The 16,400-nt window shown below is 48.1% G+C and overlaps 1 protein-coding gene across 6 annotated transcripts in view; it reads left to right on the forward strand.

Moving 5' to 3' along the window:
• The window catches only part of fip1l1b (FIP1 like 1b), a 36,527-nt gene extending 21,170 nt beyond the window's left edge, over positions 1–15,357 (forward strand). For 3 of the 6 annotated variants that reach the window (XM_084195284.1, XM_084195288.1, XM_084195286.1), the window contains 7 exons: positions 198–249; positions 603–658; positions 1,477–1,500; positions 9,352–9,438; positions 11,243–11,363; positions 14,052–14,312; positions 14,757–15,357. In XM_084195284.1, coding sequence (XP_084051410.1) covers positions 198–249; positions 603–658; positions 1,477–1,500; positions 9,352–9,438; positions 11,243–11,363; positions 14,052–14,312; positions 14,757–14,898 — 743 coding nt within the window. In that variant the 3' untranslated portion in view covers positions 14,899–15,357. Of the gene's footprint in view, positions 1–197; positions 250–598; positions 659–1,476; positions 1,501–9,351; positions 9,439–11,242; positions 11,364–14,051; positions 14,313–14,756 lie in introns of all 6 variants that reach the window. The other 3 variants (XM_084195283.1, XM_084195287.1, XM_084195285.1) reach the window with 1 other exon arrangement.
• Positions 15,358–16,400: the final 1,043 nt, after the last annotated feature.

A 16,400-nucleotide genomic window follows, 5' to 3' on the forward strand; every position in this document is an offset into this window, starting at 1 on the left:
GATATCATATTCATAATGTGGTATAGACTCAACAGTTACAATGTATCAGTGTGGTTATATCATATTCATAATGTGGTATAGACTCAACAGTTACAATGTATCAGTGTGGTGATATCATATTCATAATGTGGTATAGACTCAACAGGTACAATGTATCAGTGTGTTTGTCTTGATGGTAACACTGTGTGTGTCTGCAGGTTTCCCCCCTCCCAGCGGCCCCCCTCCCTCTCTCATCCCCACTTTGGACAGGTAAGACCGCTCCACAGCTCCACCTTGTAGACATGACCCCTAGATTGACCCCTAGCCTCCCCCCCCTCTATGTACTTGTAGAGATCTAAGGCTGCGTTTACACAGGCAGCCCAATTATGATCTGTTAACCAATTATTTACAACAACAAAAAGCTGATCTGTTAAATAGCATTAGCACATTGACTGGAAGTCTATGGGTATCTGCTAGCATGCTAATGCTATTTAACATTGGCTCCCGAAATATCCATTTAATATGATTGATTGGATCAATATGTAATTGTCGTCTAAAGTATAGGATGATATGATAATGAGGACTTTGATATATTGAACTTTCTTTTTTTTTTTTTTTTGCAGTGGCCATCCAGGTGGATATGATGGACGTCCCGTTCCACCATACCCCTTCCCCACAGGTAGGGGGCGACAACACACCTATCACTTTCAATCTATATTATATTATATAAATCTGTCCAAAATGGCTCACTATGTAGTGCACTACTGTTGACTAGGGTCCTATGGGAATTGGGCACCATTTTCGGATGAGGCCTCACTCTCAATCACTTTCAATTAATAATATGTTGTTATTATATTAAATTGTATTAAATCAATCCATTTGCCTCATTTAGAAACATATAGACTGAGTCCCAAATGGGACCCTATCCCTGGCCTATAAAATGCACTTGTTTTAAGCAGGGCCCTTAGGACTGTGGTCAAAAGTAGTGCACTATATAGGGAATAGGTTACCATTTGGGAAGCAACGTTTTATTGATATTAGGCGCCAGTATTGCAATACTCGTTAGTATCGTGGCAAGGAAACCGAACACGAAGCGGTTTTAACTTCTTTAGGAAAACAGCCCTGATGTTGGAAACAAACATCATGTTGTCATCCAGAGTCACATTTATTTATTTTCTAAGCTAAAGCTCAATATTTTACATCCAGCGGGTTGTTAAAGGACCAAACAGTTTAGTCTACTTCCTGTTTTTGCTCTGGAAAAAATATTACGATACTGGTATCGTCCCGGCCCTAATTGATATGGGAAGTATTGTAATTCCATGTGTAAGGTTTTTAGGTGGGTACACAAAGGTTTTTAGGTGGGTACACACTGAAATGCACACACACACACACACACACACACACACACACACACACACACACACACACACACACACACACACTGAAATGTACACACACAATATTGTAATAATCTCATCATTGTTTATTGTCCCTCAGGTGGCTTCCCTCCTCCTATGACAGGTATATCCTCTTCCTCCTCCTCACTACAGTATATCCTCCTCCTCCTCACTACAGTATATCCTCCTCCTCCTCACTACAGTATATCCTCCTCCTCCTCACTACAGTATATCCTCCTCCTCCTCCTCACTACAGTATATCCTCCTCCTCCTCACTACAGTATATCCTCCTCCTCCTCACTACAGTATATCCTCCTCCTCCTCACTACAGTATATCCTCCTCCTCCTCACTACAGTATATCCTCCTCCTCCTCACTACAGTATATCCTCCTCCTCCTCCTCACTACAGTATATCCTCCTCCTCCTCCTCACTACAGTATATCCTCCTCCTCCTCACTACAGTATATCCTCCTCCTCCTCACTACAGTATATCCTCCTCCTCCTCACTACAGTATATCCTCCTCCTCCTCACTACAGTATATCCTCCTCACTACAGTATATCCTCCTCCTCCTCACTACAGTATATCCTCCTCCTCCTCACTACAGTATATCCTCCTCCTCCTCACTACAGTATATCCTCCTCCTCACTACAGTATATCCTCCTCCTCCTCCTCACTACAGTATATCCTCCTCCTCCTCCTCACTACAGTATATCCTCCTCCTCCTCCTCACTACAGTATATCCTCCTCCTCCTCACTACAGTATATCCTCCTCCTCCTCCTCACTACAGTATATCCTCCTCCTCCTCACTACAGTATATCCTCCTCACTACAGTATATCCTCCTCCTCCTCCTCACTACAGTGTATCCTCCTCCTCCTCCTCACTACAGTATATCCTCCTCCTCCTCACTACAGTATATCCTCCTCCTCCTCACTACAGTATATCCTCCTCCTCCTCACTACAGTATATCCTCCTCCTCCTCACTACAGTATATCCTCCTCCTCCTCACTACAGTATATCCTCCTCCTCCTCCTCACTACAGTATATCCTCCTCCTCCTCCTCACTACAGTATATCCTCCTCCTCCTCCTCACTACAGTATATCCTCCTCCTCCTCACTACAGTATATCCTCCTCCTCCTCCTCCTCACTACAGTATATCCTCCTCCTCCTCCTCCTCACTACAGTATATCCTCCTCCTCACTACAGTATATCCTCCTCCTCCTCCTCCTCACTACAGTATATCCTCCTCCTCCTCCTCACTACAGTATATCCTCCTCCTCCTCCTCACTACAGTATATCCTCCTCCTCCTCCTCACTACAGTATATCCTCCTCCTCCTCCTCACTACAGTATATCCTCCTCCTCCTCCTCACTACAGTATATCCTCCTCCTCCTCCTCACTACAGTATATCCTCCTCCTCCTTACAGTATATCCTCCTCCTCACTACAGTATATCCTCCTCCTCACTACAGTATATCCTCCTCCTCCTCCTCACTACAGTATATCCTCCTCCTCCTCCTCACTACAGTATATCCTCCTCCTCCTCCTCACTACAGTATATCCTCCTCCTCCTCCTCACTACAGTATATCCTCCTCCTCCTCACTACAGTATATCCTCCTCCTCCTCCTCACTACAGTATATCCTCCTCCTCCTCACTACAGTATATCCTCCTCCTCCTCCTCACTACAGTATATCCTCCTCCTCCTCCTCACTACAGTATATCCTCCTCCTCCTCACTACAGTATATCCTCCTCCTCCTCACTACAGTATATCCTCCTCCTCCTCACTACAGTATATCCTCCTCACTACAGTATATCCTCCTCCTCCTCCTCACTACAGTATATCCTCCTCCTCACTACAGTATATCCTCCTCCTCCTCACTACAGTATATCCTCCTCCTCCTCACTACAGTATATCCTCCTCCTCCTCACTACAGTATATCCTCCTCACTACAGTATATCCTCCTCACTACAGTATATCCTCCTCACTACAGTATATCCTCCTCCTCACTACAGTATATCCTCCTCCTCCTCACTACAGTATATCCTCCTCCTCCTCCTCCTCACTACAGTATATCCTCCTCCTCCTCACTACAGTATATCCTCCTCCTCCTCCTCACTACAGTATATCCTCCTCCTCCTCCTCACTACAGTATATCCTCCTCCTCCTCACTACAGTATATCCTCCTCCTCCTCACTACAGTATATCCTCCTCCTCCTCCTCACTACAGTATATCCTCCTCCTCCTCACTACAGTATATCCTCCTCCTCCTCACTACAGTATATCCTCCTCCTCCTCACTACAGTATATCCTCCTCACTACAGTATATCCTCCTCCTCCTCCTCACTACAGTATATCCTCCTCCTCCTCACTACAGTATATCCTCCTCCTCCTCCTCCTCACTACAGTATATCCTCCTCCTCCTCACTACAGTATATCCTCCTCCTCCTCCTCCTCACTACAGTATATCCTCCTCCTCCTCCTCACTACAGTATAACCTCCTCCTCCTCCTCACTACAGTGTATCCTCCTCCTCCTCCTCCTCACTACAGTATATCCTCCTCCTCCTCCTCACTACAGTATATCCTCCTCCTCCTCCTCACTACAGTATATCCTCCTCCTCCTCCTCACTACAGTATATCCTCCTCCTCCTCCTCACTACAGTATATCCTCCTCCTCCTCCTCACTACAGTATATCCTCCTCCTCCTCCTCACTACAGTATATCCTCCTCCTCCTTACAGTATATCCTCCTCCTCCTTACAGTATATCCTCCTCCTCACTACAGTATATCCTCCTCCTCCTCCTCACTACAGTATATCCTCCTCCTCCTCCTCACTACAGTATATCCTCCTCCTCCTCCTCACTACAGTATATCCTCCTCCTCCTCCTCCTCACTACAGTATATCCTCCTCCTCCTCACTACAGTATATCCTCCTCCTCCTCACTACAGTATATCCTCCTCCTCCTCACTACAGTATATCCTCCTCCTCCTCCTCCTCACTACAGTATATCCTCCTCCTCCTCACTACAGTATATCCTCCTCCTCCTCCTCCTCACTACAGTATATCCTCCTCCTCCTCCTCACTACAGTATATCCTCCTCCTCCTCCTCACTACAGTATATCCTCCTCCTCCTCCTCACTACAGTATATCCTCCTCCTCCTCCTCACTACAGTATATCCTCCTCCTCCTCCTCCTCACTACAGTATATCCTCCTCCTCCTCCTCACTACAGTATATCCTCCTCCTCACTACAGTATATCCTCCTCCTCACTACAGTATATCCTCCTCCTCCTCCTCACTACAGTATATCCTCCTCCTCCTCCTCACTACAGTATATCCTCCTCCTCCTCCTCACTACAGTATATCCTCCTCCTCCTCCTCACTACAGTATATCCTCCTCCTCCTCCTCACTACAGTATATCCTCCTCCTCCTCCTCACTACAGTATATCCTCCTCCTCCTCCTCACTACAGTATATCCTCCTCCTCCTCCTCACTACAGTATATCCTCCTCCTCCTCCTCACTACAGTATATCCTCCTCCTCCTCCTCACTACAGTATATCCTCCTCCTCCTCCTCACTACAGTATATCCTCCTCCTCCTCCTCACTACAGTATATCCTCCTCCTCCTCCTCACTACAGTATATCCTCCTCCTCCTCCTCACTACAGTATATCCTCCTCCTCCTCCTCACTACAGTATATCCTCCTCCTCCTCCTCACTACAGTATATCCTCCTCCTCCTCCTCACTACAGTATATCCTCCTCCTCCTCCTCACTACAGTATATCCTCCTCCTCCTCCTCACTACAGTATATCCTCCTCCTCCTCCTCACTACAGTATATCCTCCTCCTCCTCCTCACTACAGTATATCCTCCTCCTCCTCCTCACTACAGTATATCCTCCTCCTCCTCCTCACTACAGTATATCCTCCTCCTCCTCCTCACTACAGTATATCCTCCTCCTCCTCCTCACTACAGTATATCCTCCTCCTCCTCCTCCTCACTACAGTATATCCTCCTCCTCCTCCTCCTCACTACAGTATATCCTCCTCCTCACTACAGTATATCCTCCTCCTCACTACAGTATATCCTCCTCCTCACTACAGTATATCCTCCTCCTCACTACAGTATATCCTCCTCCTCACTACAGTATATCCTCCTCCTCACTACAGTATATCCTCCTCCTCACTACAGTATATCCTCCTCCTCACTACAGTATATCCTCCTCCTCACTACAGTATATCCTCCTCCTCACTACAGTATATCCTCCTCCTCCTCCTCCTCACTACAGTATATCCTCCTCCTCCTCCTCCTCACTACAGTATATCCTCCTCCTCCTCCTCACTACAATATATCCTCCTCCTCACTACAGTATATCCTCCTCCTCCTCCTCCTCACTACAGTATATCCTCCTCCTCCTCCTCCTCACTACAGTATCTCCTCCTCCTCACTACAGTATATCCTCCTCCTCACTACAGTATATCCTCCTCCTCACTACAGTATATCCTCCTCCTCACTACAGTATATCCTCCTCCTCACTACAGTATATCCTCCTCCTCACTACAGTATATCCTCCTCCTCCTCCTCCTCACTACAGTATATCCTCCTCCTCACTACAGTATATCCTCCTCCTCACTACAGTATATCCTCCTCCTCCTCCTCACTACAATATATCCTCCTCCTCCTCCTCACTACAGTATATCCTCCTCCCCCTCCTCACTACAGTATCTCCTCCTCACTACAGTATCTCCTCCTCCTCCTCACTACAGTATATCCTCCTCACTACAGTATATCCTCCTCCTCACTACAGTATATCCTCCTCACTACAGTATATCCTCCTCCTCCTCCTCACTACAGTATATCCTCCTCCTCCTCCTCACTACAGTATATCCTCCTCCTCCTCCTCACTACAGTATATCCTCCTCCTCACTACAGTATATCCTCCTCCTCACTACAGTATATCCTCCTCCTCACTACAGTATATCCTCCTCCTCACTACAGTATATCCTCCTCCTCCTCCTCACTACAGTATATCCTCCTCCTCCTCCTCACTACAGTATATCCTCCTCCTCCTCACTACAGTATATCCTCCTCCTCCTCACTACAGTATATCCTCCTCCTCCTCACTACAGTATATCCTCCTCCTCCTCACTACAGTATATCCTCCTCCTCCTCACTACAGTATATCCTCCTCCTCCTCCTCACTACAATATATCCTCCTCCTCCTCCTCACTACAATATCTCCTCCTCCTCCTCACTACAGTATATCCTCCTCCTCCTCCTCACTACAGTATATCCTCCTCCTCCTCCTCACTACAGTATATCCTCCTCCTCCTCCTCACTACAGTATATCCTCCTCCTCCTCCTCACTACAGTATATCCTCCTCCTCCTCCTCACTACAGTATATCCTCCTCCTCCTCCTCCTCACTACAGTATATCCTCCTCCTCCTCCTCACTACAGTATATCCTCCTCCTCACTACAGTATATCCTCCTCACTACAGTATATCCTCCTCCTCCTCCTCACTACAGTATATCCTCCTCCTCCTCCTCCTCACTACAGTATATCCTCCTCCTCCTCCTCCTCACTACAGTATATCCTCCTCCTCCTCCTCACTACAGTATATCCTCCTCCTCCTCCTCACTACAGTATATCCTCCTCCTCCTCCTCACTACAGTATATCCTCCTCCTCCTCCTCACTACAGTATATCCTCCTCCTCCTCCTCACTACAGTATATCCTCCTCCTCACTACAGTATATCCTCCTCCTCACTACAGTATATCCTCCTCCTCACTACAGTATATCCTCCTCCTCACTACAGTATATCCTCCTCCTCCTCCTCACTACAGTATATCCTCCTCCTCCTCCTCACTATAGTATATCCTCCTCTTCCTCCTCACTACAGTATATCCTCCTCCTCCTCCTCACTACAATATATCCTCCTCCTCCTCCTCACTACAGTATATCCTCCTCCTCACTACAGTATCTCCTCCTCACTACAGTATCTCCTCCTCCTCCTCACTACAGTATATCCTCCTCCTCCTCCTCACTACAGTATATCCTCCTCCTCCTCCTCACTACAGTATATCCTCCTCCTCCTCCTCACTACAGTATATCCTCCTCCTCCTCCTCCTAACTACAGTATATCCTCCTCCTCCTCCTCACTACAGTATATCCTCCTCCTCCTCCTCACTACAGTATATCCTCCTCCTCCTCCTCACTACAGTATATCCTCCTCCTCCTCCTCCTCACTACAGTATATCCTCCTCCTCCTCCTCCTCACTACAGTATATCCTCCTCCTCCTCCTCCTCACTACAGTATATCCTCCTCCTCCTCACTACAGTATATCCTCCTCCTCCTCACTACAGTATATCCCCCTCCTCCTCCTCCTCACTACAGTATATCATCCTCCTCCTCCTCCTCCTCACTACAGTATATCCTCCTCCTCCTCCTCACTACAGTATATCCTCCTCCTCCTCCTCCTCCTCACTACAGTATATCCTCCTCCTCCTCACTACAGTATATCCCCCTCCTCCTCCTCCTCACTACAGTATATCATCCTCCTCCTCCTCCTCCTCACTACAGTATATCCTCCTCCTCCTCCTCACTACAGTATATCCTCCTCCTCCTCCTCCTCCTCACTACAGTATATCCTCCTCCTCCTCCTCCTCACTACAGTATATCCTCCTCACTACAGTATATCCTCCTCCTCCTCCTCACTACAGTATATCCTCCTCCTCCTCACTACAGTATATCCTCCTCCTCCTCCTCACTACAGTATATCCTCCTCCTCCTCCTCACTACAGTATATCCTCCTCCTCCTCCTCACTACAGTATATCCTCCTCCTCCTCCTCACTACAATATATCCTCCTCCTCCTCCTCACTACAGTATATCCTCCTCCTCCTCACTACAGTATATCCTCCTCCTCCTCCTCCTCCTCCTCACTACAGTATATCCTCCTCCTCCTCCTCACTACAGTATATCCTCCTCCTCCTCACTACAATATATCCTCCTCCTCCTCCTCCTCACTACAGTATATCCTCCTCCTCCTCCTCACTACAGTATCTCCTCCTCACTACAGTATCTCCTCCTCCTCCTCACTACAGTATATCCTCCTCCTCCTCCTCACTACAGTATATCCTCCTCCTCCTCCTCACTACAGTATATCCTCCTCCTCCTCACTACAGTATATCCTCCTCCTCCTCACTACAGTATATCCTCCTCACTACAGTATATCCTCCTCCTCCTCCTCCTCACTACAGTATATCCTCCTCCTCCTCACTACAGTATATCCTCCTCACTACAGTATATCCTCCTCCTCCTCCTCACTACAGTATATCCTCCTCCTCCTCCTCACTACAGTATATCCTCCTCCTCCTCCTCCTCACTACAGTATATCCTCCTCCTCCTCCTCACTACAGTATATCCTCCTCCTCCTCCTCCTCCTCCTCACTACAGTATATCCTCCTCCTCCTCCTCCTCCTCCTCCTCACTACAGTATCTCCTCCTCACTACAGTATCTCCTCCTCCTCCTCACTACAGTATATCCTCCTCCTCCTCCTCACTACAGTATATCCTCCTCCTCCTCACTACAGTATATCCTCCTCCTCCTCACTACAGTATATCCTCCTCCTCCTCACTACAGTATATCCTCCTCCTCCTCACTACAGTATATCCTCCTCCTCCTCACTACAGTATATCCTCCTCCTCCTCACTACAGTATATCCTCCTCCTCCTCACTACAGTATATCCTCCTCCTCACTACAGTATATCCTCCTCCTCCTCACTACAGTATATCCTCCTCCTCCTCACTACAGTATATCCTCCTCCTCCTCACTACAGTATATCCTCCTCCTCCTCACTACAGTATATCCTCCTCCTCCTCACTACAGTATATCCTCCTCCTCCTCCTCCTCCTCCTCACTACAGTATATCCTTCCACACTACTATAACGTCTGTCTCTGTCTCCAGGTGGCTACCCTCCTCCTATGCCAGGTGCAGTGTCTCCATGGCCTCCTATGATGGACCAATCTAAACAGTGGGACTACTACCCTCCAGGTAAACCAGTCTAAACAGTAGGATTACTCCCCTCCAGGTAAACCAGTCTAAACAGTGGGACTACTCCCCTCCAGGTAAACCAGTCTAAACAGTGGGACTACTACCCTCCAGGTAAACCAGTCTAAACAGTGGGACTACTACCCTCCAGGTAAACCAGTCTAAACAGTGGGACTACTCCCCTCCAGGTAAACCAGTCTAAACAGTGGGACTACTACCCTCCAGGTAAACCAGTCTAAACAGTGGGACTACTACCCTCCAGGTAAACCAGTCTAAACAGTAGGATTACTCCCCTCCAGGTAAACCAGTCTAAACAGTGGGACTACTCCCCTCCAGGTAAACCAGTCTAAACAGTGGGACTACTACCCTCCAGGTAAACCAGTCTAAACAGTGGGACTACTACCCTCCAGGTAAACCAGTCTAAACAGTAGGATTACTCCCCTCCAGGTAAACCAGTCTAAACAGTGGGACTACTCCCCTCCAGGTAAACCAGTCTAAACAGTGGGACTACTACCCTCCAGGTAAACCAGTCTAAACAGTGGGACTACTACCCTCCAGGTAAACCAGTCTAAACAGTGTGACTACTCCCCTCTCTAGGTAAACCAGTCTAAACAGTGGGACTACTACCCTCCAGGTAAACCAGTCTAAACAGTGGGACTACTCCCCTCTCTAGGTAAACCAGTCTAAACAGTGGGACTACTACCCTCCAGGTAAACCAGTCTAAACAGTAGGATTACTCCCCTCCAGGTAAACCAGTCTAAACAGTGGGACTACTCCCCTCTAGGTAAACCAGTCTAAACAGTGGGACTACTCCCCTCTAGGTAAACCAGTCTAAACAGTAGGATTACTCCCCTCCAGGTAAACCAGTCTAAACAGTGGGACTACTCCCCTCCAGGTAAACCAGTCTAAACAGTAGGACTAATCCCCTCCAGGTAAACCAGTCTAAACAGTGGGACTACTCCCCTCTCTAGGTAAACCAGTCTAAACAGTGGGACTACTACCCTCCAGGTAAACCAGTCTAAACAGTGGGACTACTCCCCTCCAGGTAAACCAGTCTAAACAGTAGGACTAATCCCCTCCAGGTAAACCAGTCTAAACAGTGGGACTACTCCCCCCCTCCAGGTAAACCAGTCTAAACAGTGGGACTACTACCCTCCAGGTAAACCAGTCTAAACAGTGGGACTACTACCCTCCAGGTAAACCAGTCTAAACAGTAGGACTAATCCCCTCCAGGTAAACCAGTCTAAACAGTGGGACTACTCCCCTCCAGGTAAACCAGTCTAAACAGTGGGACTACTACCCTCCAGGTAAACCAGTCTAAACAGTGGGACTACTACCCTCCAGGTAAACCAGTCTAAACAGTGGGACTACTACCCTCCAGGTAAACCAGTCTAAACAGTAGGACTACTACCCTCCAGGTAAACCAGTCTAAACAGTGGGACTACTACCCTCCAGGTAAACCAGTCTAAACAGTGGGTCTACTCCCCTCCAGGTAAACCTAAACAGGAGCGTGTATAGACAATGTATTACTTTAATGTGATCAGCGGTAGATCTGAGTAATAGCAGATCTGATTGAGCTGACATATGCAGCGGTTACCGTGAATGTGGTCTCTGTAAACACAGGAACATTGCCTTTAAAAGGGTCATAGCCGACAAAGCGTGATCAGATTGAATCCCAGCCTTACTCTCTGTTAGTCAGCACCTGTCAGCTAATGTTTTTTTTTTTTACTAGTGACCAATAATCAATCAATCAATAACCAATCAATCAGTCTGACCTGATGTTCTTTCCTCTACTAATTCCCACCAGGACCAGGACCAGGACCCAGACTGGAGGACAAGAGGGAGAAGGGGAGAGAGAGACCCAGGGAGAGACCACATGAGAGGGAGAGGGAGAGAGAGCACAGCCCCTCCGCTATGGCTTACAACAGGTTAGTCAAGGACACAGTGACTACGGGTTAGTCAAGGACACAGGGACTACGGGTTAGTCAAGGACACAGGGACTACGGGTTAGTCAAGGACACAGTGACTACTGGTTAGTCAAGGACACAGGGACTACGGGTTAGTCAAGGACACAGGGACTACGGGTTAGTCAAGGACACAGTGACTACTAGTTAGTCAAGGACACAGGGACTACGGGTTAGTCAAGGACACAGGGACTACGGGTTAGTCAAGGACACAGGGACTACGGTTTAGTCAAGGACACAGTGACTACGGGTTAGTCAAGGACGCAGGGACTACGGGTTAGTCAAGGACACAGGGACCACGGGTTAGTCAAGGACACGGGGACTACGGGTTAGTCAAGGACACAGTAACTACGGGTTAGTCAAGGACACAGTAACTACGGGTTAGTCAAGGACACAGTAACTACGGGTTAGTCAAGGACACGGGGACTACGGGTTAGTCAAGGACACAGTAACTACGGGTTAGTCAAGGACACAGGGACTACGGGTTAGTCAAGGACACAGGGACTACGGGTTAGTCAAGGACACAGTAACTACGGGTTAGTCAAGGACACAGGGACTACGGGTTAGTCAAGGACACAGTAACTACGGGTTAGTCAAGGACACGGGGACTACGGGTTAGTCAAGGACACGGGGACTACGGGTTAGTCAAGGACACAGTAACTACGCGTTAGTCAAGGACACGGGGACTACGGGTTAGTCAAGGACACAGTAACTACGGGTTAGTCAAGGACACGGGACTACGGGTTAGTCAAGGACACGGGACTACGGGTTAGTCAAGGACACGGGGACTACGGGTTAGTCAAGGACACGGGGACTACGGGTTAGTCAAGGACACGGGGACTACGGGTTAGTCAAGGACACGGGGACTACGGGTTAGTCAAGGACACTGTGACTACGGGTTAGTCAAGGACACAGTAACTACGGGTTAGTCAAGGACACAGGGACTACAGGTTAGTCAAGGACACAGGGACTACGGGTTAGTCAAGGACACAGTGACTACGGGTTAGTCAAGGACACAGGGACTACAGGTTAGTCAAGGACACAGTGGCTACGGGTTAGTCAAGGACACAGTGACTATAGGTTAGTCAAGGACACAGGGACTACAGGTTAGTCAAGGACACAGTGGCTACAGGTTAGTCAAGGACACAGTGACTATAGGTTAGTCAAGGACACAGTAACTACGGGTTAGTCAAGGACACAGTAACTACGGGTTAGTCAAGGACACAGGGACTACAGGTTAGTCAAGGACACAGTGGCTACGGGTTAGTCAAGGACACAGTGACTACGGGTTAGTCAAGGACACAGTGACTACTGGTTAGTCAAGGACACAGTGACTACTGGTTAGTCAAGGACACAGTAACTACGGGTTAGTCAAGGACACTGTGGCTACGGGTTAGTCAAGGACACAGTGGCTACGGGTTAGTCAAGGACACAGTGACTACGGGTTAGTCAAGGACACTGTGAGACATGAAGCCAAGGTCAGTGTTCTGCTAACTGTATATCTTCCCCCACTGTCCCTGTCCCCATACCGGGCTCCAACCAGTGGTCCTCTGCTCGCAAACACAAGTGACCGCATTCCTTGACAACGCACAAACCAGCTGAGCTATAGAAAAATATTGAATTCGATTGCTAGCTGTGGATTGCGCTCACGGCACGTTCTTAACTCCGTTACAAGGGCCCTATAAAATCTGGAGACCGCGGACGGGATCACAGAATCCAGACGACAAAACTGAATTCAACAATATTTAAAAAATGTATTCTGCTAAATATATTGAACATTTAAATTAATTAGCCCAAGTTTATCAGAAGATATTAGCGGAGTGCATCAGTGATTCGTATTTCAACTGTCTGAAGAAGAATTATCCGTCTGTGTGTGAGGTGCATACGTAAAAATGTATGCACACATGACTAAGTCGATTTGGATAAAAGCGTCTGCTAAATGGCATAGTATTATTATATTATTATAGGTGCATGCAGCTACCATTTTATGTAGCCGTTAGCCATGATGCTAATGAAAAATATTCTGGTAGTTGGAAAGTTTTTCTCCCAAAAAACTCTCAATTAAATGTTAGCTACAAAAGTAGCCTGTGCTTACCTGGCAGAATCATATCATGATTTATTTGCATCAATCCAGTGCCGATTTGTTTAGCAAACTCTACTATCACATGGGCGCTACAAAAACACAGCTAACAACAGCCTCTTGCTAGGTGGGCAATGGAATTAAAGGATAACTACAACCCAAAAAAATACAATAGAAAAACATGACCAGACCTGAAACGTGCTCTCCTGATGTGGTTTAAGCATTGTTGTGGACTTAGAACAATCCAATTGAGTTGTTGTTCTATTAAAGTGTGGTTTTTGAGAGAACCTGAAACTGAGGTAAACTGAAACCTGGAAAAACAGAACAGAACGGAGAACACAGAATATGAGAAGAAACAGATTTTCACGGACCCTACGTTACACATGTACACGTTAACACACAAACACACATTCAGACGCATGCATGGTCACACACTATCTCTTCCAGTTTCACATATTCTCTACCATGAGAGAACAACATCTGTTTAACAACGACCAACAGATTGAACAGTGAGATGAGTTGTTTCAATCAAGAAAAGCCGATTTTTTTATAATCATGTCTGGTCTCCATAGTGACGAGGAGCGGTACCGCGGTTACCGTGAGTACCAGGCGGAGCGTGGCTATAGCAGCGGTGACCGTGGCGGCGGTGACCGTGGAGGCGGTGACCGTGGAGGCGTTGACCGCGGCGGCGGTGACCGTGGAGGCGGCGACCGTGGCAGTGGTGGCGGAGGGGGAGAGCGTCACAGAGAGAGGTCGAGCCGTGAGAAGGAGGAGAGACACAGAGAGAGAAGACACAGAGAGAAAGAGGAGGGGAGACACAAGTCATCACGCAGGTACGTTACACACACACACACACACTATTTCACCTCTTTGTTGTCTCTCTGAATCAGAATAACAACTGTCTTCCTTTCCTCCCCTCTCTCTCTCCTCCCCCTCTCTCCTGTCTCTCTCTCTCCTCCTCCTCTCTCCTGTCTCTCTCTCTCCTCCTCCTCTCTCCTGTCTCTCTCTCCTGTCTCTCTCTCTCCTCCTCCTCTCTCCTGTCTCTCTCTCCTCCCCCTCTCTCCTGTCTCTCTTCCCCTCTCTCCTGTCTCTCTCTCCTCCCCTCTCTCTCCTCCCTCTTCTCTCTCCTCCCTCTCTTCTCTCCTCTCTCCCCCCTCTCTCTCCCTCCTTCTCCCTCTCTCCTCCCTCTCTCCCCTCCTCCCCTCCTCCCTCTCTCCCCTCCTCCCTCTCTCTCTCTCCCCTCCTCCCTCTCTCTCTCTCTCCCTCTCTCTGAGCAGTAGCAGCAGGAGGAGACATGATAGTGAAGAAGGAGACGGTCACAGGAGACACAAACACAAGAAGAGTAAGAGAAGCAAGGAGGGCAAAGAACCTGGTGATGACCTGGGAGGAGACCAGGAGAACCAGGACACCATGGAGTGATGGAGAGAACACCCTCCTCCCCTCTCTGTCTCTCTTCATCTCTCTATCTCTGTCTACCTGGGAGGAGACCAGGAGAACCAGGACACCATGGAGTGATGGAGAGAACACCCTCCTCCCCTCTCTGTCTCTCTTCATCTCTCTATCTCTGTCTACCTGGGAGGAGACCAGGAGAACCAGGACACCATGGAGTGATGGAGAGAACACCCTCCTCCCCTCTGTCTCTCTTCATCTCTCTCTCTCCCTCTATACATCTCTTCCTCTCTCCATCCCTCCCTCAGAGCACTGCTGTAGTTGATCATGCTCAGAGATTGTTGTTGTTTACCTGTTCCCTTCGTAGTCATGATGATCATAAACGACCCTCATCTTCTTCTGTCATTTATTTTCGTCCATCTTGTTTCTTTACTAAACACCTCGCTGAAAGATGTCAAATTGTTGAATAAAAAAACAAGCTTTTGATAACTTCTGTGTGTTGGGTGGTCAGTGTGTGTGTGTGTGTGTGTGGCTGGGTGGTGTGTGTGTGTGTGTGTGTGGCTGGGTGGAGTTTGTGTGTTGTCTTTGCTCTTACTTCCACTGACTGATAGAGGGTTAATTACAGCGCTGCTCAGGGGCTTGTGGGTTAACTAGACTGATAGAGGGTTAATTACAGCGCTGCTCAGGGGCTTGTGGGTTAACTAGACTGATAGAGGGTTAATTACAGCGCTGCCCAGGGGCTTGTGGGTTAATTAGACTGATAGAGGGTTAATTACAGCGCTGCTCAGGGGCTTGTGGGTTAACTAGACTGATAGAGGGTTAATTACAGCGCTGCTCAGGGGCTTGTGGGTTAACTAGACTGATAGAGGGTTAATTACAGCGCTGCTCAGGGGCTTGTGGGTTAACTAGACTGATAGAGGGTTAATTACAGCGCTGCTCAGGGGCTTGTGGGTTAACTAGACTGATAGAGGGTTAATTACAGCGCTGCTCAGGGGCTTGTGGGTTAACTAGACTGATAGAGGGTTAATTACAGCGCTGCTCAGGGGCTTGTGGGTTAACTAGACTGATAGAGGGTTAATTACAGCGCTGCTCAGGGGCTTGTGGGTTAACTAGACTGATAGAGGGTTAATTACAGCGCTGCTCAGGGGCTTGTGGGTTAACTAGACTGATAGAGGGTTAATTACAGCGCTGCTCAGGGGCTTGTGGGTTAACTAGACTGATAGAGGGTTAATTACAGCGCTGCCCAGGGGCTTGTGGTTTAACTAGACTGATAGAGGGTTAATTACAGCGCTGCTCAGGGGCTTGTGGGTTAACTAGACTGATAGAGGGTTAATTACAGCGCTGCTCAGGGGCTTGTGGGTTAACTAGACTGATAGAGGGTTAATTACAGCGCTGCTCAGGGGCTTGTGGGTTAACTAGACTGATAGAGGGTTAATTACAGCGCTGCTCAGGGGCTTGTGGGTTAACTAGACTGATAGAGGGTTAATTACAGCGCTGCTCAGGGGCTTGTGGGTTAACTAGACTGATAGAGG

The sequence above is a fragment of the Coregonus lavaretus genome (assembly GCF_964263955.1).
Source record: "Coregonus lavaretus genome assembly, contig: HAP1_SCAFFOLD_499, whole genome shotgun sequence".
Taxonomy (NCBI): Eukaryota; Metazoa; Chordata; class Actinopteri; order Salmoniformes; family Salmonidae; genus Coregonus; species Coregonus lavaretus.